The 25,763-nt window shown below is 37.9% G+C and overlaps 2 protein-coding genes across 9 annotated transcripts in view; both read right to left on the minus strand.

Moving 5' to 3' along the window:
- Positions 1–1,972, minus strand: part of tmtc1 (transmembrane and tetratricopeptide repeat containing 1) — a 128,608-nt gene extending 126,636 nt beyond the window's left edge. For 2 of the 4 annotated variants that reach the window (XM_023349871.1, XM_023349872.1), the window contains exon 1: positions 1,533–1,972. In XM_023349871.1, the coding sequence (XP_023205639.1) occupies positions 1,533–1,828 (296 nt within the window). In that variant the 5' untranslated portion in view covers positions 1,829–1,972. The remainder of the gene's footprint in view (positions 1–1,532) is intronic. The other 2 variants (XM_023349870.1, XM_023349873.1) reach the window with 2 other exon arrangements.
- Positions 1,973–4,456: 2,484 nt separating this feature from the next.
- The window catches only part of ipo8 (importin 8), a 45,411-nt gene continuing 24,104 nt past the window's right edge, over positions 4,457–25,763 (minus strand). For 3 of the 5 annotated variants that reach the window (XM_023350031.1, XM_023350030.1, XM_023350027.1), the window contains 20 exons: positions 24,231–24,320; positions 23,678–23,772; positions 23,507–23,591; positions 23,242–23,376; positions 18,148–18,247; positions 17,580–17,656; positions 14,248–14,364; positions 14,059–14,148; positions 13,774–13,939; positions 13,524–13,684; positions 12,207–12,332; positions 11,580–11,655; positions 10,294–10,419; positions 9,261–9,358; positions 9,072–9,167; positions 8,637–8,857; positions 7,192–7,397; positions 6,812–7,036; positions 5,887–6,016; positions 4,457–5,476 (listed from right to left, as the gene is read on the minus strand). In XM_023350031.1, the coding sequence (XP_023205799.1) occupies position 5,476; positions 5,887–6,016; positions 6,812–7,036; positions 7,192–7,397; positions 8,637–8,857; positions 9,072–9,167; positions 9,261–9,358; positions 10,294–10,419; positions 11,580–11,655; positions 12,207–12,332; positions 13,524–13,684; positions 13,774–13,939; positions 14,059–14,148; positions 14,248–14,364; positions 17,580–17,656; positions 18,148–18,247; positions 23,242–23,376; positions 23,507–23,591; positions 23,678–23,772; positions 24,231–24,320 (2,421 nt within the window). In that variant the 3' untranslated portion in view covers positions 4,457–5,475. The remainder of the gene's footprint in view (positions 5,477–5,886; positions 6,017–6,811; positions 7,037–7,191; positions 7,398–8,636; positions 8,858–9,071; positions 9,168–9,260; positions 9,359–10,293; positions 10,420–11,579; positions 11,656–12,206; positions 12,333–13,523; positions 13,685–13,773; positions 13,940–14,058; positions 14,149–14,247; positions 14,365–17,579; positions 17,657–18,147; positions 18,248–23,241; positions 23,377–23,506; positions 23,592–23,677; positions 23,773–24,230; positions 24,321–25,763) is intronic. The other 2 variants (XM_023350028.1, XM_023350029.1) reach the window with 2 other exon arrangements.

Here is a 25,763-nt window from a genome sequence, read left to right on the forward strand (position 1 = left end):
TAATACCAAAAGTAAATAACACTTACTTTATTAAGTAAGTATTAATAAAGTAACACTTTATTAATATTACTTTTAATAAGTAATATTACTTATTAAATATTAAGTAATAATATTTACTTAATATTACTTAATAATATTAAGTAATATATTATTATTTTACATATTACAGCAGACTCATATTACAGTCTGCTGTAATATGAGAATTACAACAGACTGTTTATGACTAACAAGTAGTTTATTAAATAAAGCTTTGCCAGCTCAGTGACCTTCATTGACAACCACAATATCTTTTGGGGGTGTTATCTCTTAAAACAAGACAGATCCGCTCTTAATCAAGTTGGGAAATGGTTTTCACTGCTAATCTCTTCAACACTGTTAATGCCGGGCCTCAAACCCAGGACAATATAAACAACGAGATCACTGTTCCAGCAAAGATTGTAGAAGAACAAGCACATAGCCAGCAAGCGCAAACAGTTTCCAAACAAACTTAAATGAACTTCAAGGCTTCAAGCTGGAAACAAAGTTATTGTGGGTGTAACCTCGATAATCGTGATCGGGTACTAGCTCAATTCAAACACTTCTGCGTTGTGTGAATAAGGGCCAGAAGACAGAATTAGATGAAACATTGATAATCTGTACGGAACAGAATATGGACTGATCAGGAATCAGGTTCATCACAGCGGGTACAGCACCTTACGAGGAATAGCATTTCATGTTAGCATCAAACTAACATAACATCTTACCGAGCGTTAAACTCAGTGCACCTACTTCGGGCCCATCTCTCATGAACTGGTAACGAGATGTCTGTGTTCACTATATTTAACACTGCCAACCACCAGGAGGGGGTGCTGTTTCAACCATTACACATGAACCCAAACTTGGAAGTAATGAAAAGTGGAATTCTATACATTAACTATGTTACATTGGCTCCACATCCATCACTCCTTCAATATCCTGGGAAATGAGACTGTTGCAAATCGATGGACAGCAGTCTCCCTCGATACCATCTGGAAACGGAGCTGAGGGGGGAGATTTCAACATCAGGTTTACATGGACATATCGGCTGATCACCGAGCCCCAAAAGTTAAGGAAATCGGCTGGCCAATAAATACATCCTATATTGCATATAGGATACGATGTAAACACAACAGTCAGAGATGCAATATGTTTAGCACGTGTGTGAATAATCTAATCATCTGACTGTTGATTGCAGCCTGTCCACATTAGCAGCAGAAATAGAAGACCCCCAAAACCAAATTTCCCTAAGGACCCCATGCAGGCTTGGGCCGGCCCTGCCTCAGAGTTTGGGGTGTTCGCTTGGAAGAATGTGGAGTTTGTCCCTTAAGTTTCACGGTGTTCCTACTGAGTTTTTAGAAACCAATTTATGTCGCATTTACGGTCCCCGCTGAGAAATGGTTCCCAATTGTTTATTAAAACACTGATATGGAATGTGGTATAGTAGTAACATGACGAAATTCAGCCACAACGTAAGTGACAACAACCCAAAGCGAGGGGTTGGAGTGAGAACTTACTTGAAGGTAAGGATGCATAAAGGTCGGTAGGACTTGTGGCTAGTGTTGTCCGCCATCCTTTTCCCCCAGAAATCGTTCCTGAAGATGTTCCGCAAACTGGAGCCCGGTCGGACATCCGGATTGTTTACGATAGCCCACACATCATCGTGCACTAACTCCCCGTAGAGAGAGTTGCTGTAGCACAGCGAGCACAGAACGAGCAGTGCGACGTAGCAAGCTGCAGCCCACGCCACTTCCAACTGGAGAAGCAGCCGCCCCTGCTGGTGGCCTTTCTTCTCTCGCCCCGAAACAGTCATGTCGGGCCTGGTTTCCACCGCGGCACCGCTTGACTGAGGTGAAAGTCAAACACGCCAGAAAATACGACCATACCGTCGGGCAGGCAGCGGCTGAGTTTGCTGAGGTCAGACAGTGTGGATGTGTTGTGCTGCCTTCAGGTTCAGTCCGAAAATGTAGGCAATTTGGAACATTAGCGCCGGCATGTGCTGTATACTCCTACTAGAAAATGTAAAACTTACTCCTTTCAGTTTTTCCTGAATTAAATGTGGCTGATTGGCTGTTCTCATTTTAATTATGTGAAGTAATTATTAATGATTTTAATTCCATGTATTTGTTCAATAACCCACTGATTCCAATATCGGCGTTTGTTTATTAGTATTACATGCTTTCATTCCCCATTCAGAGAAATGTTGTAAAAATGCATATGAAAACAAAACTTTGTTTTAAGTTAATGCTAATAAACTAAAGCAGAATGACGTTGATTTTGCTGTATAGCTATAAGGCCACTTGCCTTACGTGGATGAATTGGGATGAGAGCTGGATGGAAGCTGTGTATAAGTGACAGTGTTAATTCTGCGAGCCAAAGTGGAGCACTTGAATGCGTCATCTTCATTGAGCTCGAGACTTTCTTACGCATGCGCAAATATATGCTACCCCTGGCTTGAGAACTGCGGCAGTTGTAGAGAAGTCTGTGCATACCGAGGGCGAGGGCTGAGAGCAGGCAGTGTGAGCGCCACCAACTTATCGACTCCACATGAGCAGCAACACAGCAGAACAAATGATCAGCCTATGTTTCTCCACGCTGGAGTACGAAGTCTTCGAGTGGACATGGGGATTTAGAATGTGTTTCACTTAGTGACAAAGTAGCTAAAATAAATAAAGTAGCTAAAATAAATGGGCTTTTCAATATTCTAATTTACTCAATGGGTCTGTACTGCAAATAACTGAAGGAACAAATACATACAGCCACATGCACCCTTATAAAAATAAGTTACATTTACTTTAATATAATTAGCTTTAGATTTTTCAGTAAAAAGTTCATTTATTTCAGTCACGCAATTCACTAAGTGGAACACGTTACAGATAAAATAAAATACACAGACATATGTTTTCTAGCTTCTGTTAATCATAATAATTTTCATCTTCCAGAACATAACATGACATTTTTTTTTGAAAGAGTAGAGTATTACATCTGACAATTAAATATTTAAATATAGAAATGTAACCCTTTTTTATTAGGAGAAAAACATTATCCAAACCAACATGATCCTTTGGAAGAATTTGGCCCACCGAATCTATAGTTATTCCAGCCATAGCAGCAACAACTGACAAAAAGTTTGCATTAATTGGGAATGAGTCTTTTAACACCACTGAGGATTTTTGTCCACTCTCCTTTTCTGCAAAATTCTTGATTCCATTAAATATGATAAATTGTCCAGGTTTTAAGGAAGCAAAACATTAAAAAAAAAAATCAAACTATCACCATGTTTCACTTTAAGTGTGATGCTCTCACAAAAGTGTCCTGCCACTGGCTTCTCAGTGGCAGGACACTGCTTACAAAGTTGACCTTCTAATCCCTTAACAACATTTCTAAGATTAAAGGACTAACGTCCCAAAAATCTAGAGGAACTCATCCATGTGTTTATCTTTAGTAGATGTTAGAATAATTATGTTTTGTTATCATTCTTACATAAGTAGTTACGTTTGCTTTTCATTCATAGGTTTAGTATTCACACCCCAGAGAGGAGGAATTTGTTAAACCATGTGAAAGACAAAACTTGCTTTTTCCCTAAACCTTGAAGGTGCAGCTGCTTCTTATCTTGGGTTACTCCTTAAACTGCTTGTGTGTAGAATGTAGTTCTTCCTTGTTTCAGAATAGCCATTCTTTGATTTATCACTCTCCCAAATTTCACTCTCGACTCCCTTCTTTCTACTGCTTCATAAAAAGACAGGCTCTGCTGCAGGGAGTCAGAACGCATGGTAAACACCATGGAGAAGTGGTTTGCTATGTTTTCTCCTTCTGCAGAAGCTTGGTTAATAAACGTTGTCTGTGGTTCTCTTTTAATGTAGGTTTGAAAAAATACCTATCAGTAGAGTTGATTACTTCAACAGTGTCTTCACAGACCTGCATAAAGTCAGCTGATTTAGAACGCTGCAGCTAGCATCCTAACTAAAACGAAGTAAAGAATAGACTTTAAAATAGTGTTGTTAGTTTATACATCACTGAATGACCTGGCACCAAAATGCAATGTTGTAAAAACCTTCCAGACCACTCAGTTCTTCTGGTTCAGGTCTACTCTGTACCCACAGAACCAAACAAGGATAAGCAGCATTCAGTTTTTACACCCCACAAATCTGGAACAGGCTGATTAATAATAACTAGAAGTGATCAATGTATTTGTTGCATGTTTGATTATGGCTATTCTTCACAATATCACATTTTGACAAAATCTCATATGTATTGCTTGTTTCATAATTGGTTACTGTATTATAGTTTTAATGTGTAAAGCACTTTGAACTGCCCTGTTGCTGAAATATGAAGTCAAAAATATACTTCACTTCACTGAAGAACATAATATTCACAGTTGTGAGCACCTTGTGGAAGGAGGCCCAAAACGTTTAACCCCAAGTCATGCAGTTCAAAGGAAATGCTGACAAATATTTAATGGTTTAATATTAAAAACACAAAGTTCTCTCATATTAATGTCAAACAACCATCAACATGTATTAGTAGCACCTTCTAGTGGCAGAAATAAACCAACCATTCTGAGTTACACAAAATAAAAGTTGAAAGTGTAGAAATATTTCAAGTGTGACATAATGCTCCTACGAAAGATGAATTTATTTTATTCCATCTTTCCCAGGACTGCAAACAAATATTTGAACAGTTGTTCTTGCTTACTATTTGACCCTCACATTTTGTACATTTAGGACTGATGAATTAATTTTAATATTGAGCAAAATATAGTTGCAGGAGTACAAACACAACCAAACCAAGTCAGCAGAGTGTTACGAGAATTTTTGGATTTTCTCAGATTAGCCAAATTAACTGAAGAATTTTACAAAAAAACAAAACAAAGAGAAAAATGCCTCCTGAAATATTTCTGTCTCCAAACATTTAAACATTTGTCCAGGACAAATGTGAACATTTGTCCTGGACACAGTACACACAGTGTCCTGCTGGAAATGGCGTTTTGCTTCATGAGATGATGCATGTTCAGGAACAGAGACAAAGACAAGCTCACAGTGTCAAGACACATTGTGAGATGACTTCATGCTGTAGAGGTTCTCAGACACAAGGACTGATCTTTCACCACAGAAAAAATGGGACCACACACACAAAATATCTGCAGGGATTCTGCTGGTCACATACAATTAGATTTATAGATGTCCTCACACACATATACAGTTAGAACAGCAATCCTGTGGTGCTAGGAAGATTACAGCAGTGCATCAGGTCCTTAACTCTCCCAAGTCCAGCCTCATCCAATCTGGTTTTGTTTGAATCCCGCTCATCTGATATGGGTTGATCTGTTCTTAAACAGCAGACTGAACAGAAATCATAGTTCAAGTCAGGTCAGCTTCTCTTTACTCTTCTTTTTTATTTATTTATTTTTTTATTTTGACCCAGTGCTTTGATACAGCAGGACATTTGTCTCCTCGGCGCTCTGAAAACACAAAAGTTCATGGGAAGATCAAACTCAACAGAGTAGAAAAGAACTCTGTCATCCTGTTGCTAAGTAATTGAGAATAAGGGTAGGATTAAATAAGTGTTCGCTTCTTCATACTCCTTTTCAAACAGAAAAATAGCGGTAAACAAGTAATTTTGTTCTTGATTATGTATGCACATGTTTAATCTGTCCTACTGATTGTTTTTTTCTTGTTTTGAAAAACCTGTTTGGAATAAATAAATGAAATCAAAGCCCAGGAGAGGTTTTCAGAAAGCTGCTGTAGGACCAGAGGCCCTGATAGTGGCAGAGAAATTAAAATCACTGAACATCATAACAGAGCAAGTTTTTTAACAGGAAGTCTGAAGCTCTGCTCTTCTCTGAATCCACCTCTGCTTTGGTTATCTCACCAGTGGCCCTTGGCAGCGGTGCTCCTTCTCTGCTGTGAGATGCTGTAGATTTCCTGGAGTTGTTTTTTCTGATCGTCACTAAGTGGAGCCATCAAACACTGGTACCAGGGAGCATTGCTGTTCTGAATTCCTGAAACATGCACCCCCACCCCACACAGACACACACTCCTGTTGTATTACTGCATATAAGGATGGTGGTATTCAGAAACCTTAGGATTTACTGAGAGATTTGTGAAAAACAGGTTTAGAATCACTGGTTTACTTAGATATTTATCCAAAGAGTAGATACTGTACATATCTACACTATCTTTACCTGAATAACCCACAGGCAGTCACTACTGCCTGTGGATTATTCAGGTAAAGGAGTTGGCTAAATGACACATGAAATATTCAAAACTGTTTGAATAACTGTCCAGTTATGTCAATGTAATTTAATATTATATAGAATCACATGTGGAATTCTTTGTAGGTTGAACAGTAGACAGTACAGAGGTGTGGATTAAGAAACCTATAAAGTAAGACACAAGCAAACAGCCATTTGCATTTTGACTGCAGGAACCTTCTCTGGGATCCACAGTATATGTCAACAGTCATTAAAGCATTGCTAGAGATTGGTTATCTTTCTACTTGAACTTATAGTTGTTTGTCACTGTGCACATGCACAATGAAATTAAAGTCAACTCCAAAAATAGTGCAAACAGTGTAAGAAATATATACAATATAAATATAAATATAAATAAGGGGATTGGAATATGTATTTATTTAAAAAATATCCTGGGAGGGGAGACAATCCATTTTCATTTATTAGGTATTGCAGAACAGTGAAAAAAAGATGGTGGGGATGTTTTATAAAAAAAGGAAGTGTGTCCCTTTGCTTGTGTCTTATTCAGACACAAACATGACTTACTTATGAATCATAACTTACTTAGCAGGGCGGAGGTGAAGACCTGGTACTCGTCCTCTCCGTTGTCATAGTCCAGAGGAGTGCTGTATTCCTCGAGGGGTGTTCCCTCAAAAGCATCTTCATCCCAGTAGTCATCCTCATCATCATTATCGTCGTTGTCACCTCCCTGGCCTGCTGCCATGCTGGACTGATGATGTATGGTATTTTGGCTTTCATTCACCTCATCTTCATCACTGGGGATCTCTTCTGCTCACAGACAAAATGAATCACTCACTGTAGTCATCATCATGGATCCTCAAGTGAAACATGCACTTAAATTAAAAAAGTTTTAATAAAATGGCGCTTCATGTGTTTAAGGGATAGCTTAGTCTCAGCTATGTCTTTTTTTTTTTTTTTTTTACCATTTTGATCTTCATCATGAGCCGCTGCATGGGCAAGCAGGTCTGGCTTGTTGATGAGACGGGATGCATACATGTGTTTGAGACCCAGGAAAAGGAGCAGGATGGAAGGGATGATCTGACCGGCTACTCTTTCCAGCGCTGTCGGTCGGCTGGGGAGCTCCATCAACATGGTCAAACCGATGATGCACATCTTACGGTCATGGAATCTGAGGAGAGAAGTGGGCAAAAACTTCAAATTGGGCTGCTCAACAATAAATGTCGGGTGTGTGTGGGTATCTAGGGGCATGTCACTGGCATGGCAGTGGTATTAGATAGCAAGTAAACAGCCTGTGAGAGCTGAAAGGAGGAGAAAGGAGGAGAAAGATCAGAAGGAGTAAATATTGGAGTAGGTTTGATAAAGGTCAATGAGTGCAGCCAGTGGACAGTCTGCACCTGACAGAATCTACAAAAAAACTGTAAACCTGCGAAAAGAACAGAAGAAGACAGAACAGAAAGCACTAGTAAATATAGGTTTGTGCAGCTTAAAACTGACTCGCGCCTCGAGGAGTACAAGAGAACAATGTTTGATGATGAAAGCACCAACTGAACCAGAGCCATGGAGCGATGGAAGAAGGCAGTCTGATTAGATGAATCAGACTGCTGATTTCTGTAGCAGCATCCAGACCTATAGGTCTGCATCACATAATAAGTAAGAATGTGGCATAGCTAAAGAACTTTGAAACCTTTCTAAAAAAGAACACATATTACAATTTTGGTCATGCTGCAATGGTGTCAATGGCCGTAGGAGTTTATCCTGTGCCGGTTACAGCCTTGACTATGTCGATCTCTGTTGGGCAAGAGATTTCACCTGCCTTGTCTACTTGTGGTGGTCAGAGAGCCCAGTGGAGGACAGTTTCACTTCTGTCAAGACTGCCCAAGAGCAGTGGTTACATTCCACTAACTTGCCACCATCAACATGTGAATCTGTAAGTGAATGGGTCAATGACTGAATGCAGTGTGAGGCGCTTTGGGATTCTCTGGATTTGAACAAGTACAGATCATTTATTATGAGCATGAATCCAGCTGTGGCAAGCTAGATTCATGCCAGTTCACAACTGAAAAGGAAAATGAGTAAAATGTCTTTCCAATGTTTGAAAAGCATACACATAGATAAAGTTCTCTGTGTGTGAAAGATAATAAACCCAAATAGAAAGATACTTTTAAATGAACATGAAATTTGCTTTTCAACTCATTACACAAGGTAGTGTGCTGTTGAAAATTAAGCAACTCCCATTATAAAATGTATTAGTGTAGTATTCTACTGCACTCACCTGGCCAATATAGGAATTGAACTTGTGCAATGAATAATTCACAATAGGTAAAAAAGCATCTAGTGAACATTTTTATACTACTTATTAAATAAGGACATAGAAGATGTGATGCTTTCATGCTGATTCTACCCTTACCCCAGGAAGAATTCAGTGTCATTTATCCACTGGTTGATGAAGTGGGCTGTAATGGGCTGTGGGCTGTGAGGAAAGTGCATGTTGTCCAAAGTCTGAATGAGCAGAGCTGGGTTGTAATACAGGGCAGCAATGACCACCTGCAGACACATGGTCCTCAGCTCGCTGGACTTCACCCCCCGCATCAAACGTTCCAGCACTGCCTCCACAAACAGAGGGATACACTAGAGCAGAAAATACACAAACGTGGATGTTAACCATACCTTTGGTCTTTTCCTAAACATCAAGAAAAAAGAGTAGGTGGAAGTGCTGATGGTGTGGAAATAATATAAAAATTCTTTAATATGGTGGTTTCTAAAATTAAAGAATGAGGAGCAGCATAAAATGTCATTTTAAAATGTCTCCACATAAATACATGGGTATGGAGCTGCTTCTGACCTGCTCAATGCCTCTGCCTCTGCACTGCAGAATGATCACTTCTAAAAGTTTAGCAGCATGACACTCTGCATCATCACCAGCGTCCAGAGTCAGCACCTGCAGGATGTTAGGATGGAGACGATGTTGAACATCATCAGGCAGGCTGGGACCAACACAATGCACAGCAGCAAAACGTTTTTCCAGTCTTACCTTTTTGCACATACTGTAGATGACCTCTAAGTGCTTTGGGTTGGACAGGAGCATATCTGTGTCCACAGTAACATAGTTGTGCAAAAGAGGCATCATATCTGCAACACAAATAAAATTGATCAACTATTAAAAAAAACAAAAAGGTTTAACACTATTAAAGAAAAAAGTAACCAAATTATTTTGAAAATGAAATAAAAACAGTGATGTCAATGACACTGCACTTGTAGATGGCTGCTGTTATAACCAAGTCCAAGAATTTTTTAACAAATAGCTCAACTTTACAACTGAATTTTTCTGTAATTAACACTGGAAGTGCTGGAGTTAGTCCATTTTGACATGCAGTCTATGCAGTCTAGAGATAGGCCAAATGACCTGAAGGATTGCTTTTGTTCTGTAAATAAGGCCATTACCTTATAAGTACCCTGGTAATGGCCTCAACGCATCTCACAGTTGCACAATTGTTCCTTAGACTTAGACTGGATAATGAAGCACAACATCATGGATCAGCTGCAAAAGGTCACATCTCTGCAAAAACACTTCATGTATGCTTCAAAACTAGACTGAAGAGCATTACCTACAGGAGATCTGATCTCCTGTTGGTATCATAGATACCCACCCCCAACATGGACTATTCACACTCCTACCTTCTGGCCTGATGGTCAACGACCACATTTACAATTGAAGAATGGATGCTAATTTGAGCCATCAGAGTCGTTGGTTTTTTTGGCACTGTTTCAGTAAGTCTGGGGAGAAATCAAAAACCTAGTACTCCTAGTTTAATCTAATCTAAATAAAAAATCAAGTCCAATTTGATATTGAAATCATTTTCTTATGAGAGTTTTTGGATCAATTAAACTCTTATGTCTGAAATTTAACAGCTAAGTCAACAAGTCTCCTAAAAGTATTTCAGAATAAAAAAAATTTCATGTTTAAAGGTTTGGAGTACATCACTGTCCTGTAAGGAATTATAATAGATTTTGAAAGCAGTATACATTCCTATCTGTTCCGTGCTGTTAGGTTTATAAGCAAGTACCTGTGAAGTAGTCAAAGCAATCGTGCTGGAAGACCTCGTAAAGAACACCAAGCAGTTGCCACATCTGAGGAGAGATGGTCTGACAGGTGAGGCCAAAGGCCAGAGACAGGATTTCCTCATAGAACTCTGCAAAGAACAGGAAACACAAATTTATAATTCGCAGTGAAGATGCAGACAAGAAGTTTGGACCTTAAATAAAGCTGAGCTAGAGAGAGAGAATGCTTAGGCGATGTCCATGGAAGAGGATAAGTGACCCAAAGTAAACTAAAAATGTAATGACACAAAAAATGGTATGGATGGCTCAGCCAACACGACTCATAAAAAAAAACTGTTGGAAGAAAGAAAGATAGACATATACCTATATCGAATATTGAGTAAGTGTATCTTTTACGACTGAAATGATTCCTCGAATAATTCCGGCCGGGTTATTATTTGCGTCGCGCAGCGGTCTCTTACACCTATGAGTTGTTGACAAAAGCTAAGTGTTAGCAGCATAACGTCTAATTTTAAAGCTCAGCCTGGGAGGATTTTATTGATTGATGTCTGGGTTTCTGTCGTTTTTCGGGGGACCAATAAGCATCCTTAAAATGACTGGCGCGATGCCTGAAGTACGGTAGTCTTTTCTCCTCTAGGAGCTGCTGCTTGGTGGCAGGTTCAGAGTGAATGGTGGAGAAGAGTGCTGAAGGTGAATTTATACAGGTAAGTGGGAACACTGGAACACTGAAGCAACACTGAACACTGTGGTCGGCTGTGCTTTAGATGCTTAGCTTTACGGACGAACCAACCTAGGTTCAGTTCTACCAGTTGGTCACATTTGGGCAAGTCACTAACTCCAAGTTGCCTACTGATCTGTGTACAAGTGTTTGAATGTGTGCACATTAGTGATATTGGCTGAGTGAATGTGGATTGTGTATAAAAGTATTTTGAAAAATGAATCTGACTAGGTTAGCTAGATAAGCACAACATTGGTCCATTTATCACAAGTAGACTATGCATCAACCAGCATGGGTGAGATTAAGACTATAGTCGACTTGAGACAAATTCTGAATAATTTGTTTATACTATATGAAAGTTGCTGCCTACTCTCAATTTATACTATGTATGAAAGTTGCTGCCTACTCTCACAAATCTGTTGCTTAATACTCAGTGTAGTGGGATTGTCACAAATATAATATTAATAATAGTTTCATATTTTTCCACTTCAACAGAGAGTAAACCTGATGCTGAACTGGATCTATGTTCTTAAGAAAAGAATAAAAAACACAACACCTCCTGTGCACACACACCTGCCATACCTATGATGGGCTTCTGCAGCACCAGGCCAATCACCTGCAAACAGATCCCTTCCAGCTGCTGAGTGATCTAGAGAAGAAAGAGTTTCAGTGTTGAGATTGCATTATGCAAATGCTTTATATACATAGATTACCATGCATACAGGTCATTCAGTTGTGTTATTTTGAACAGATTTAGTTTATTAAAACAGCTAAAGTCTTAATTATTTATAAATCATGTCAAAAAAGTAAGTAACATTTAAGTGGCAAGTCTGAATAAAAGTGTGTTTCCCGAGATATTGCAGGCTAATTAACAGAAAAAAAATTTAATTGAAGTAAACTTTATCCCAAAGAAAAGTAAATGGCATAAAATAATAAAAAGCCTGAGGATAAACAACAGAAATAGCAGGACTCAGTCTGGCTTTAAAGCCAAAGATAAGTGTCAATCACATCAAGTGTCTGATTGAAGAGAGAGAGGCATTAGTTCAACAGTAAATTTGAAAATGGAAACAAATTATGCTGCAGAAAATGTGTTTGGTGAATAAAAAATGTTTAGTGTCAAAGATGAATATCCCTAAACAGTTTATGTTTTCTATGTTTTTTTACTGAGGATTGGTGGGTGTATGAGCGTGTGGGAGATACCTCTTTGTGGTCCTCCATGACAGTAAGAATGGTGTCTATTGTGCTAAGGATGCCCAGAGCCATCACAGTCTTGTCCTCATTCTCCTCATACTCTTCACTCTGCAGAACTCTGGTAAAAATCTCCGCCTGGTGGCAGGAAACACAAAGTCATGTTTGCACTGTTAGAGAAAATTTTCCTCCCATGTGTCTGCTCAGCTCCCTCTATTGTGATGTCACTCTTCAGAAAATGGCACACACTGCCATGACAGAGTTGACGACTTATGCGGATGTCAACTTCTGTGAAGCTTGTCAAAAAACCAAGACAGCTGGTAGCCTAATAATGTTTTTATGTATTTGATTTCAGTGTAAAAATTTTCATCAGGAGCTTCTCGGTTAGCTTCACAAACGGACAAGGAGGCAAACAAATTTGTCATTTTATCGTATACCTCTTGTTAAGAAAAGATGACAGGGAGGTAGACATCATTTGTAAGAACTCGCACCCGTCTGTGTATTTGTGGATTTGACACAAAGACTTTTTATAAGGTAAGAAGATTAACGTTCAGATACTTACTAAGAAAGGTAGACTAGTATGATGCCATCAAATATTGGATTATGGATAGGATACATGTCTAATCATTAGTAACTACACAGAAAATGCCTCGCCATTAGGTAGCCAGCCATGTATGATTTTGGATACTGTTAAGTCTGCTCCAGTGAAAGGAGAAACACCATTACGACACAGTGACATTATGGGAGGGTATGGATTGGCTATCTCCAGCGTTTGTAAATACAGCTGTCTATGAGCCCCAACTAGGTGTGCTACTTCCACAGACAAATTAGCTTGAGTTGAACAACTAGAGGCCATGGCTATAAAACAACATGGGAAAACAATCAGTCGACATCCTCATACCTCACTTCTCAGACATCGATCATGGCACCTCAACATGATTAGGTGAAATAGTTTCAAAGAGTCAATATTACTACTTTCATAAACACAGAAAAATCTGCAGCAGTTTTTTTTGAAAGAGGTAGTTATTGTGAAGCCATAACAATATAAAGGAATTACATTCTCCCCATTTAGGTTTTAAAATTGACTCTATAATTTTAACTGAACTAAAAAAAGTGAATCAAATATTGGTTCACCCATTTATACACCATAAATTGTGAGTTCTTAGTTTTGCTTTATTTAATGAATTATGGTGGAAAAACCATTGACTCAAATTGAATGGTGCTTCTCCACCAACTAGAGGTCAGATGCACTTCAAACAAAACTTGCAGTGCAGTAAGAGTTTGGTAGAGCTAGACAACGTCTAACACACTTACAGAACTTGTTCCTACCAAGTTTTGTGTCATGTCCACTGCTATAGCAGCCATCTCTTGGTTGTATTCACAAATCATCTTCTGAATGACGTTGGTAAGGTCATCATTCTCCGTCTCTCTAACCACATGTAGAAGCTCCTGCATCACCTGGCGAATGCATGGCCTGATGTACATTTTGGCTACACACAGAGCAGAGGTTGCAGTGTAAGGATTGTGCTTTTTCCTTTAATCATGAAACTTATAACATTCAAAATGTTGGTTAATGCACCTTGCTCCTGGTTGCTCACAAGTGTCTGCAAAGCAATGGCTGCTTCCACCTTAACAGGCATCTCTTTGTCGTCTATAAGGTCTTGTCTGACCAGCTCCACTGCGTTCCTAAGTACCAGCTCGTTATGGAAACACAGTGGGCTGAAGCAATGCAGCACCCAACATGACTGGTAGATCACAGCAGAAATGTCCAGGTTTGTATAATCCACTCACAGTATTTTTGAAAGACTAAGATCAGCTTTTCCAAAAAAGGAAAACTGGGTGAATGGATGGGACCGTTACTCACCCTGGCTCGAAGGTAACCCATTGGAGAATTGAGCAGTGGAAACACATAGTTTTGCAGCATTGACTCCATCTGCTCCCTGTATATTCTCTTCTTTGAGATGAGATTTAACACACAATACCTCAAATATGTATATCAGGATTTACTCAGTCATATTTTCTAAATGAGTAACAGAACTGGACTCTCATATACCTTTAGTAAGAGCTCAGCAAGAGCTCCAACGCAGTGCAGTGCTCCATCCTTACTCCGGGGGTCAGTAGAGGGGTCTGCCAGGATTTTGTGGCAGAACGCCATCATCTGAGGGAGAATCTGACAAGCAGAAACCATCAACTTTAAGTTATGTTTTGAAAACATGCAAAGTCAAACCTTTCTGAACATCTTTATTTATGGATTAGGCCCAAAGTCTGTATCCATTCATTATAGAAATAAATGTAGTTTAATTTTGTACTTTTCATGATTGAGTTCAACTGCTCTTTTTCAAAGTAGAATACAACTTACATGACTTAAAAAAAAAAAGAGAGTTAAATGTACAAGTTCAAATTTATTGTGGATTTTCTCAGATAAACAAACAAAGGAGTTCCGCCTACAAAGTTTCCCCGGAAGTTTGTTTTCAATTATTCGTGCTAAATTTTGACAGATTAGACTTGGGGTTCCTGAAGGCAACATTCTTGAGTCACTTTTATTCAACATTAATATGATGATTTGAAAAGAGATGATCACTCTCTTTTGATCACTGACTGCTGGCTTTCAAGCCCTTTGGTTAGTCAAGCACTGGAACCTTATGGACAGTTATTTGTCAATTTCAAATGTCAGGTAAGCATAATTCCTTAATATGTTTTAGTTTTTGTGTTTCTGCCTCTTTTTTACTTGCTGTAGCAACAACTCAGCATCTGTGATTCAAATAAACTTGAACCTAAACAGAAAAAAGCAGTCGCTTCAGGCTGGAAGAGTAGAAAAACCAAACTACAACAGAAAGTAGTAAGAATGAAGAATAGGGTTGAAAAGAAGTTGAGGAAGATATGGAGCCTGGAGCTCTACAGGTGTTGCTTTGGATACAGCTTCTGAGTAAAGTTTTACTTTATTCAGATTGATTATCACTAATTTGAGACAACAATAGAAGTTGGAAGACCACCATATTTCTGACTTAAATGTCTCTTTCGATTAGTTCAACTGTAATGAAATGCAAGGTATTTCCCTTACATCACATCAGTGTTTCTCAAACTTTTTCAGTCCAAGGACCACAATTCCCATTTAACAAACACTCGCGGACCATCTAACCTGAAATTGCCCTGCGATAACACATCTTAATATATGATGCAACCTTATATTAAAATACTACTCTCTTAACTCATGTATTGTTGTTTTCTTTGTTCATCCTAATTAAAAGAGTGGTACTGTTTAGCAAATGTGACTGGCCACGACAAAGACATGAACAGGTCTACTTGGGCATTTTGAGTTATTCACAGATTCTGAAAGTGTGGAGTCTTACGTTTTCTAATGACGTCAAACACATGGAAATAGAAAAGAACTTACTACCAAGTGTTGTGTGCATTAATAACATTTAGGGCTATTTGTGATTTAGAACCACAATTAAAGAAAAATAGACTTGAATCTTTTTCTGCACTATTAAATACAAAAATAATAACCCATGTCTATCAATTGTATTTATCTATTAAATAAAAATAACAATAGTTGTTGACGTGTAAGCAGAGCATCATGAGCAAGCAAAGTCCTAAAAAACAAAGAACAGTTCTCACTAACTGAGACGAGTCCTACCGCTCATCGCATAGAGAAGTGAACAAATTGCTAGTGAACGACACGACACATCAACACTCAGCGGCTGTGACTTCGCTTCCTTTGATCATATAAATAGTCCTGGAGTTGTTTTCTTTCCACCAGTATCTGCAGCTTTTCTTTTGAATGATCCGGTTTTAAGCCACTTATCCATTATTATTTTTAACACAGTCCTTTGGTATGCTAATTGTTGCACTTTGAGCTTACATTATGGCAAATAAACGGTGTTATGCCGAGAAATGCACGCCTGCTGAGAATTGCATGCCCTGAAGGTCATTGGGGGCCTCCAAAGGTCCCTTTCCAGAATGCATGTCCTGCAATGTGAAAATATTGGATGGTAATGTGTTATATGAAATTTTCTAGATAATGACACATATAATCTGTGACATTCATATCTGTATGACACCTTTTGAGCTGAAAAACAGGGCATGCAAATATCGGCAGGCTAAATTTGCTGTGCCAAATATGCATCTCCTGCTAACTCAGACAAATAGAGGGCTAAGAACGATCTAAGCTTTTCTGCCTAATCACACCTGTTCTCTGAGCTCCTGGTATGAGTTTCATATCAATAGGATAATATTTGGGGGAAATAGACAGGGCATATATCGGCTTGCATAGTAATAATTAGCCGTGCCAAAAAATGCATCCTCCTCCTAACTTGCACAAATAAAGAGTTAAGAGTGAAATAACTTTTCTAAATAATCACACTTGTTCTCTGAGCTAAGGGTATGAGTTTCATACCAATAGAACAATATGTGGGAAAAATAGATAGGGGATGCCTATATTGGCAGCCTAATAATTAGCTTTGCCAAAAAAATGGGTCCCCCTCCTAATTTGAAGAAATAAAAAGCTAAGAGTGAAATAACTTTTTCTACATAATCAAACATGTTCTATGAACTGCTGGTATAGGTTTCATATCAATAGGATAATATTTGGGGAAAATAGATAGCGATCCTGGGGCAGTCTGACAGAGGCATGGTTGCCATGCACCATGCTACCGGGCCCTCTGACCACCAGCAGGTAAGTGTCTTGCCCAAGGACACAACGAGAGGCAGACAAAGCGATAACTGAACTAACAACACACCAATTGAGGGACAAACTCCTACCACCATCATCCAAGCAAAAAATTGTTTTTTTACATATTTGCTAAAACTGTCACTATGTGGGGAAAGTATGGTATGAGACAGATAATTTCTGGAAAAAAAAAGTCAAGCTCCACCTTCTCTCCACCTTGCTACTGTTGCAATCTGCAAAAATGCGGCATAACTGCCAGTCAAAAAGAACCAATCAGAGATAGGAGGAAGGTCTTAACGCTGACAATCAATCCTGTGTGCACGCTGCTTAATGGACCAATGGCAGAAAAACAACTACTGGCCGTAATCGGTCATATCTGACAGAGTGGTGTATTTCTGCAGTTAGTACTGGGAGCAATGGGAAAAGGCAGAGTAACTTGATTTTTTTTATAGATGATCTGTTTTTCACCATACTCTCAGAGTGATCGCTTTATCAAATATGTAAAAAACTTATTTTTTTTCATAAAAGTTACTTACTGTAGCTTTATCCAAGCATTCTTTGATCGTGTATCTTTATTTTCCAGCACTTAATTTCATTTTCAATATTGCCTCTTCAGCTTCATCTAAAAAAACTGAAAATGTCTATGGAGTTAATTATTTTACCAGGCCAACCTGAACTGTGCAATATTTGCACCAAAGGCCCACAATCCTCCTGACCTCTTTTCTCTTGCGAGCAGCTTTACACAGGAGACTCTGTGCAGCGGTTGCTGGAAGGGAATGGTCGTCATAGATGTCTGCAATAAAGAAATACACAAGAAAAAACAACCAGATCATCTAGAGGCAGCAGAGCAGCGGGATTAAATCAAACTGAAAGTTTTACAAAAACACATTTATTTTCTGAGGTTTCAACTTTTTTTCATTTTATAATAATCTCTTATGTATTCATTTATTGAGGCAATTTTATCCATTACAATTGCTTGTTTTGTTTTTGCCCTTTGAGATCTAAAAATCTAAAGGCCATTATAAATAAAATCTATTATTATTATTATTATTATTACTGGTTTTGCTGTAAATGGAGACTCAGCATATGCTCATTGAATAAAATACAGAGGTGAAACCAAATTATGCTATAATCACATGCCATCAGTTAACCTTAATGGTAGGTTTCAATGAACAAAATGATCAGATTTTAACATATTTTATCTGTGTGTTAAATAGATCATATTTTTACAGTCAAGTCTAGACAGAGACTTGACTGTAAGTCTCTGTCTCAGTGAACACTCACTGAACTTCATTCGAATATACTCATAGGGGTCTTCCTGCCACAGCCTCTCATCCTCATCTCTGTAGCACATTAGAGGGAAGATGACCTCATGGCATATAGTCTGAAAAAGATAAAGGTTGTTATGGATCCTTACTAAACACTGCATTCAGTACCAGGTCTGAAAGTAAGAAAAAAAAAAGTTGAGCCAAAAAGTTTGGACACACCTTCTCATTGAATTCAATGAGAAGGTGTGTCCAAACTTTTGGTCTGAACTGAGTACAGACTAAAAGTTTGGACACTGTACTGTATGTGCATATAGTGTTGTTTCAAAATTAAAATAAGGCTCAAAAGGAAGAACGTAACCATGTTTTAAAAAATGTAACCTCTTATAAAAATATTTTGAGATTTTCATTTTGGGGAGATGACCAGTGTCACAATCTTGAAGTGAAATTGGATGTCAAATCAACATCTGTGTTGTTGAGAACAATCATCTCATCTTAAAAGTGAGCAAAACAAAGAAGATGATTGTTGATTTCAGGAGATCAAACCCTGTTTCCATCATGGGAGAAGAAGTGGAGGTGGTTGAGGAATATAAATACCTCTCTGTTCATCTGGACAACAGACTATACTGGAGACACAACGGTGAAGCATCTATAAGAGACAGAGCAGACTGTACTTCTTTGAGGAAGCTAAGATCCTTCAAGGTTTGCAGCAAGATACTGCAGATCTTCTGTAAGTCTGTTGTTGAGAGTGTCATCTCTTCTTCTGTACGTTGTTGGGGCAGCAGCGTCAGAGCCAGAGACCCAAACAGGCTCAACAGCCTATAAAGAAGGCTTGTTCTGTTCAAGGGACGACTGTGGAATCTCTGGAAATAGTGATGAAAGAGTATTCTTAATAGGATCAAGAAAATTATTTATAACACCGACCATCCTCTTCAAGACTATCTTGGGTAGGTAGAGCATCTTCATTCAGAGGCTTCTTCAGATTCAGTGCAGTACAGACCACTGCACAAGATCTTTCCTGCCAACAGCCATCATGATCTTCAATAACTCTTTGAAGAATCTAAATTTATGAGTTACAACAATATGTAATTTCCTTCAACCAGTTTCTGTCAAGCTGAAGCTGTTGTTGCAATCCAGCAGCTTACTACCATCAGAGTGTGAATGTGTGTGAATGGGAATGACTGATTTTATTATGGGGTGTCTTAATGGTCTTGAATCGCGCTATAAAAGTTTGACGTCATTATTGTTTAACCTATAGCTAATAAATGTAGTAATTTTTTTACTATTTTCAAAGCAAGTAGAGATAGCAAGTGTTTTGTTTATAATCAAAATATGGATAAGTATAAGGAAACTTAAAAATATGCCTTTTATTTCTATAGATTTCAAATCTCAAGTGATCCTTGATTAAACAGAAAATCTTTGAAGAAATTAACAAAATTGAGCTGATTTTTTTTAGTAAAGATTTCTACATCATTATAACAAAAACACACAATTTCATTTTGAAGTTGTGATTTGTTTTTACAGTAATATATTTGTGATAATGTATGTAGAAATCATTATTTTATGGACAAAGAGAAAAATTTAAAAACAAATTGCTTTTGGAGGTCCACTGGTGGCTGTGGTACCTCACACTTCACCAGTAACATGAGCTGCCGTTCAATGTGCAGAACACTTCCAATCCTCCACATAACCGTGGAAGATTAGTTAGCAAAACAATGTAGCAAAAAAAGGACTTAACCTTCAAGGACAGAGAAAAGAAAGATGACGAATAGAAAAAAAAAGCCAAGATATAGGTATGCTTTCATGTCTCTTAAGTTAATGTTTATCAAAACGATTTGTGGAACTGCTAATAGGTAAGGTAATTTTATTTATATAGCAGGTTTTCAGCAACAAGGCAATTCAAAGTGGTTTACATGAATTAAAAGGAAATACAAACAAAATAACAAACCAAAGGAAAGAGCAAAACAAGATGAAAATAAAAAAAGAAGAATCTAATAATGTTGATCCAAAGTATAACTATAGGGAAGTATCCTCTGGTCTAATTCCTTTTTCGGGTTGCAAGAATAGGAGTCTCTCTGCATAGTAATTTAAAAAGTAATCTAAAAAGCATGATACTGGTCTAAATAGTAAGTACTACTCTTACTAATAGTAAGAGTGAGCTAAAGCCTTTAGCTCACTCTTTTTGTGGAAATTATTCCACAATTTCTAAAAATACTGATAAACTAGAATAATCTAAAAAGTATAGTATTGGTCTAAATAGTGTGTTATCCACAGTTTAAAGTTGTTTCTCTGGATTCTAAGTTTGTTCTAATTCCTTTTCTGGGTTAAAAGTGAATACTGCTGCATTGGGTAAATTTATTTAGACAGGAGATACTGCAAAAATATTTCTAAAATACCAATAATTAAATGAATTATATATATACATTTTTTATTGGCTCTGGTGGCCTTTATTTGATAGCGAATTGACAGGAAAGTGGGTAGTGAGAAAGGGAAAAACATGCACCAAAGGTCGCCAGGCTGGGAATCGAACCTGTGACAGCCGCATCGAGGACTAAGGCCTCCATATGTGGGTTGTGCTTAACCCCTGCGCCACCTCAGCACCCCCCAAAATGAATTATATTTTGACATGAAATTAAATTTTTAGCAGAATCATCTGCCTGCACAGTAAAAGGATTTTACTAAAGATTTTTCATTACAACATTAACATCAAAAAAAGTTTTAAAATCCTAGAATTTTTTTTTTATTATTAATAAATGCTTCAAATTCTATTAATCATAATGAAATTTGGAAAATAATTTTGATACATTTTTATACTTGGGAGTTATTTTTTATAATGGGGATAAAAAAACAGGACAGATGTACTTGGAGTACACTAGAAATCTGAAAAATTCCTAAGGCAGGAAGTCTTTACAAAACAAACGACAGAATCTACTTAAAATGAGTATTAACAAATTCACAAGTGCTACTTTACTTCTTTGTTTCTTCTTTTTCTTTTAATTGGCAATGTGTTTATCATGATTGATTGGCGTTATTCAGAATCACATTGAATTTGGAATGTTTGTACTCATTGCCATCGGTCATGTTTTTGCCATGTTTAATTACTTCAATCTTAACATCACATTAGCCTAGTTTAATGGGACATGTCCAGAGGGTTGCAAGACTGAGGGCCGTTACTGGAGACATGGCGTTTCGTGTAGGGGCCCATGGAACTACACGACAGCTGCAAATAACTTTCCGCCACATTTTAGCTTAGAATCTACATGCACCACACTACTTTGGACCTTGTTACCTAGTTGTCGTAGTGTTGACAATTAGTACCAAAGCGCCAAGTCCCTTTTTCTTTCATAAATAACGTACACATTGAATGTTTAATGTGTTATGTTGACAACTTGACAACTACAACCAATGGTACTCATTGTCGGCGACTTATTGTTTGCTCTCCAGCAGGGAGCTGGATGGCAGAATCTTGCATGTGTGACATCACATTGCAATGTGTCTATAAGTATTATGATAGGGATAGTGAAGGAAAGAGGCTGAGAAAAGGCAATGTGACTGAGAGGGGAATATTGAAGTCATAAAAACGGCTGGGGGAAATCCAGAATGAGCAATCATGGATTACCAAAAGCAGAAGAATGGGTTTGATTCTAGTAAAGAAAGGCATAATTACAGGTCACTACCCTCAGTTTGTGAATATCAACACTTAAACAGAGAAGTCATGTACGCCAAACCTTATACTACAAGTTGTATAGAAGAGTGAGCAGAGGAAGTACTAGTGCTTGTTCCCTGGCACATTCTTTGGACAATGTTTGCTCCCAATGTTGGTCAACATTGGTTGGTCAACATTGCTCCGAATGTTGGTCAACATTGGGAGCAAACATTGTGATGAATTTTATCTTGCAGTTCTTTGAAACAAGCCAGAGCAGAGTTTTGCTTAGTTAAGAGGACAGCCAAGCTCCCAGTTGTTGAGGATTTGAATTTTGAATTATTTCCAAAATTCTGTTCACGGTGGGATTACTTTTTGGGGCTTTTGCTGAAGACAACTTCAAGAATCGTTGTTGGATTACTGGAATTACACCCACCAGGGTGGAATATTAGAATATTAGCCTGGGTTTCCATCCACAATTTAATGGGCTCCTGGGAGGTAATTACCATGATGGTTTGAACTCCTCTTTCTCCTGGTCAAAAAAGTATTACATCAGAAAAGGTATCTCAACCTCAGTTTCTAGGAAAAGACAGAATTTAAGTATAACTGGTGAGTTCAAGTTTTGTGTAATATCTTCTTTCTGCTGCTGAATTAAACTGTGTCCTGTACCTGATAGCTTCATAATTAAAGCTGCTGTTTGTAACGTTTATAAAAAATATTTTATTACATATTTGTTGAAACTGTCACTATGTTGTGACAGTGTAGCATGAGACAGATAACCTATGCAAGAATCAAGCTTTTTTGTCCTGTCTGTCTATGTGTTGCCCTGTGATGGACTGGCAACATGTCTGGGAACATGTCTGGCGACCTGAGTGGCGAGAGGAGGGGTACATCGTAGTTTCTGTTTGTGAGGGTTCCCCAGGCCTGGAAGTCCGGACCCTTGAAGATGGAGAGCTGGTTTGGATTACCTTATTGTGCAATGAGGTAAGCTTGTTGACAACAAGAACAGTTATTCAATACAGACTGTATCAGAGGCTTAGCCAATCAGCTGTAAAATGTTTTCAGTTTTCAGAATCCTTTAAATACCACTGGTGTTCCTGTAGCAACCACACGCCGGACATAGTAACAGCTTCATCCAAAGACTGATAGCACCAAAATGCAGAGCACCACAGAAAATCATTCCTGCCTGAAGCCATCATATTATAAAATGCCTAACTCTGAGTGTCTTTAATCAAATCTTTCTCTAGACTCATTTATAGATTAATATATTCCCATGGGCATTCTTGTGATTATTTTATTTATTTATTTTATACTTAATCATATTTAAAATATTTACAATATCACATATATATATTTTTAAAAATACATTTATATTGCTTATGGTTATATTTGTATTTACTAATATTTACATCAATAAAGTATATTCTATTATATAATAAAAAAAACATCCTATGAGTAAAGTACATGTACCTGCATATGTGGCTTCATCTGTTTCCATGTCAGTGAATGTGAAAGACCCTGGTTGAGGTAGGTGAAGCACTGTTGCAAAACCCGAGCAGTAACATACTGACCCCGTCGGTGCTGGTCGACCACTTTCAGCAGGACCTGCATGATAAAACCAAAACCATTATAGTTTATTTAACACAGCAAAAATGGTAGAAAATGAAAAACCTTGTGGCACAAAATATCTCAAGGGTCTATTATGTGTTAGAGCATCTCAGTGACACAAGCTAACCTGTTGTATGCCTACTGCATAGGTCTTCAGAAAAAAGTCAGCAAACTCCTGGTACTCCTTGGTCACATTGCCAGGGCTTCCATACCTGTGGTTAAAATCAAACAAGTGAGGATGACAGTTGCTTCATATTTGGTGTGAAATCTAACTCTGCTTTTCTGCTCTGAAATTTACCGCTCAAACAGTCTAGTGATGATGTGCAAAGTCCACTTCTTACACTTCCACCAAGCCAGCTCTGGACGGTCATCCTCATCAACTTCCAAAGTCTCCTAACAAACACAGCCCACTGTAAGTTCAAGATGGAAGACCTAAAAACTCTTCATTGCATGAGTTTTTGCTGCCATAGCTAGCAAAAATGAATGAAGACTGTTTATATGTAAAATTATTCTTGTAAGAGAATCATGATCAAATGTCCTGTTGTACTGTTGCAAAAAAAACAAAACACCATTAACAAAACAAGTTGCTTTAGAGTTTTGTACAGGTGACTGACATGAAAATAGATATTTGAGTTCTTACTTTAATACAACATGGTTTTCCTGTAACACTAACTTTTAACTTCTACAGTGCCTTATTCACACTCATTGAACTACTCCACATTGTTCCATTGCAACCGCAACCAATCATTACGAAGATTTACTGTGATTTTGTCAAGTATCACCAATATAAATTATTGTACAGTATAATTTACAATTTAAAGAGATAGCTTAAACTTGTTTCTTTGTCTTACTGCAGGTACGTCTCTGTCCACAATGGATCGCAGAATTTCCATCCACTGCGTCATCACAGTGTGGTTGATCAGCTGAAGGGGCAGCGAGTACTGTGGGACAGCATCAAGGTTAATACTGGTACCTCATTACAAAACCCAAATTTTCTGCTGTACCAAAGGTAATTCATTTTTATAAGTTACTAGCAGACATTCCAGTTTAATCCCACTGAAAATATCTAATGAATTATTTTTGACAAATTACTGTAAAAAGAATCTTGTAAAAATAAACTGAAACCATTTTTTCCACAAACTGAGTTCTTTCAAATTCAAATTCAATTCAAAAATACTATATTAATACCAAAGGGAAATTAAATGTTGTTGTAGTTCATTAATTCAGATTATTCAAAATTTGAAGATGGTGATGGCTGTTGGCAGGAAAGATCGCTTTCACACCAGAGATCTGGAATTGGAGAGATTTAGGCTCAGAAGTGGTGACTTGTTTGGTTGTTTCCTCAACCTTAATATGACACCGGACCTGCAGCCCGTTTCTGCTGTCTCTCTCTACTCCTCTCTCCTCTGCTGCGACTATAAGCGTGTATATAGTCTCAGCGGCTTACGGCCACCAGGGGTTACCACACTCAGTCACATTCAGTCATAATATTGATGTCATCTCCATGTGGCATACGCCTATTGGTTGCTTCAAAGCTTGGAGGTCCTTTTGTGCTTCCGATAACCATTTCCTAACAGCCATCTTCCTAATGCGTAGTCTCTTCACCAGGGGTTTGTATTCAGTGCAGAGAAAAACAAGATTATGGTCAGATTTCCCCAGAGGAGGTCTTTTTCTGGAAACATACACATACATACATTGTTTTCTTGGGTGGAGCAGTTGACAAACTGGTGAAATGTTGGCAGTGCTGAAGAGAGTGAGGCATGATTAAAATCAGTGAGGCATGATTAAAATCAGATATTGCCACAAAAGAATTGGGGTGTTGTATCTGTATGCTAGCAACAATAGAACTGATGACATCATGTGCACTATTATTATGCATTATTATTAAAATTATTGCTATAAATCTGATGAAAATCTGAAAAGATGAATCTGTTGTAATTGTTTTTTTGTCGCAGATAAAATGTTTAACTTTTCTGGGGATTACGGGTGCATTCATACCAGCCCAGAATTAGCGTCTTAAATCAGACTCTAATTTGTTTGTCTAGAAAGTCAGATTCCTTTGGGAGGTGAGAATGCAAATTTGAATTCCAAAACAGACTAAAAAAATGAACTCTGATCTGCCTAAAAATCTAGGTCTCAATCCGGTTGAAGTGAACTTTTGCATGATTGAAAATATATCTGAATGCCACCTGACTAGAAATGGTTCCAAACGCAGGAAGTGAACTACAGCGCAGGGCATTCTGTGTCAATACAACCATAACAAACGAGCATTTTTACCATTTGTGGAAAAAAATAGCTCGTAGTCAGACATGGGGTGCTTTTATCATATTTGTATGATAAAAGCCCTCATACAAATATGGTCAGAAGAAAATATATCACAGCTA

The sequence above is a fragment of the Xiphophorus maculatus genome, chromosome 17 (assembly GCF_002775205.1).
Source record: "Xiphophorus maculatus strain JP 163 A chromosome 17, X_maculatus-5.0-male, whole genome shotgun sequence".
NCBI lineage: Eukaryota > Metazoa > Chordata > Actinopteri > Cyprinodontiformes > Poeciliidae > Xiphophorus > Xiphophorus maculatus.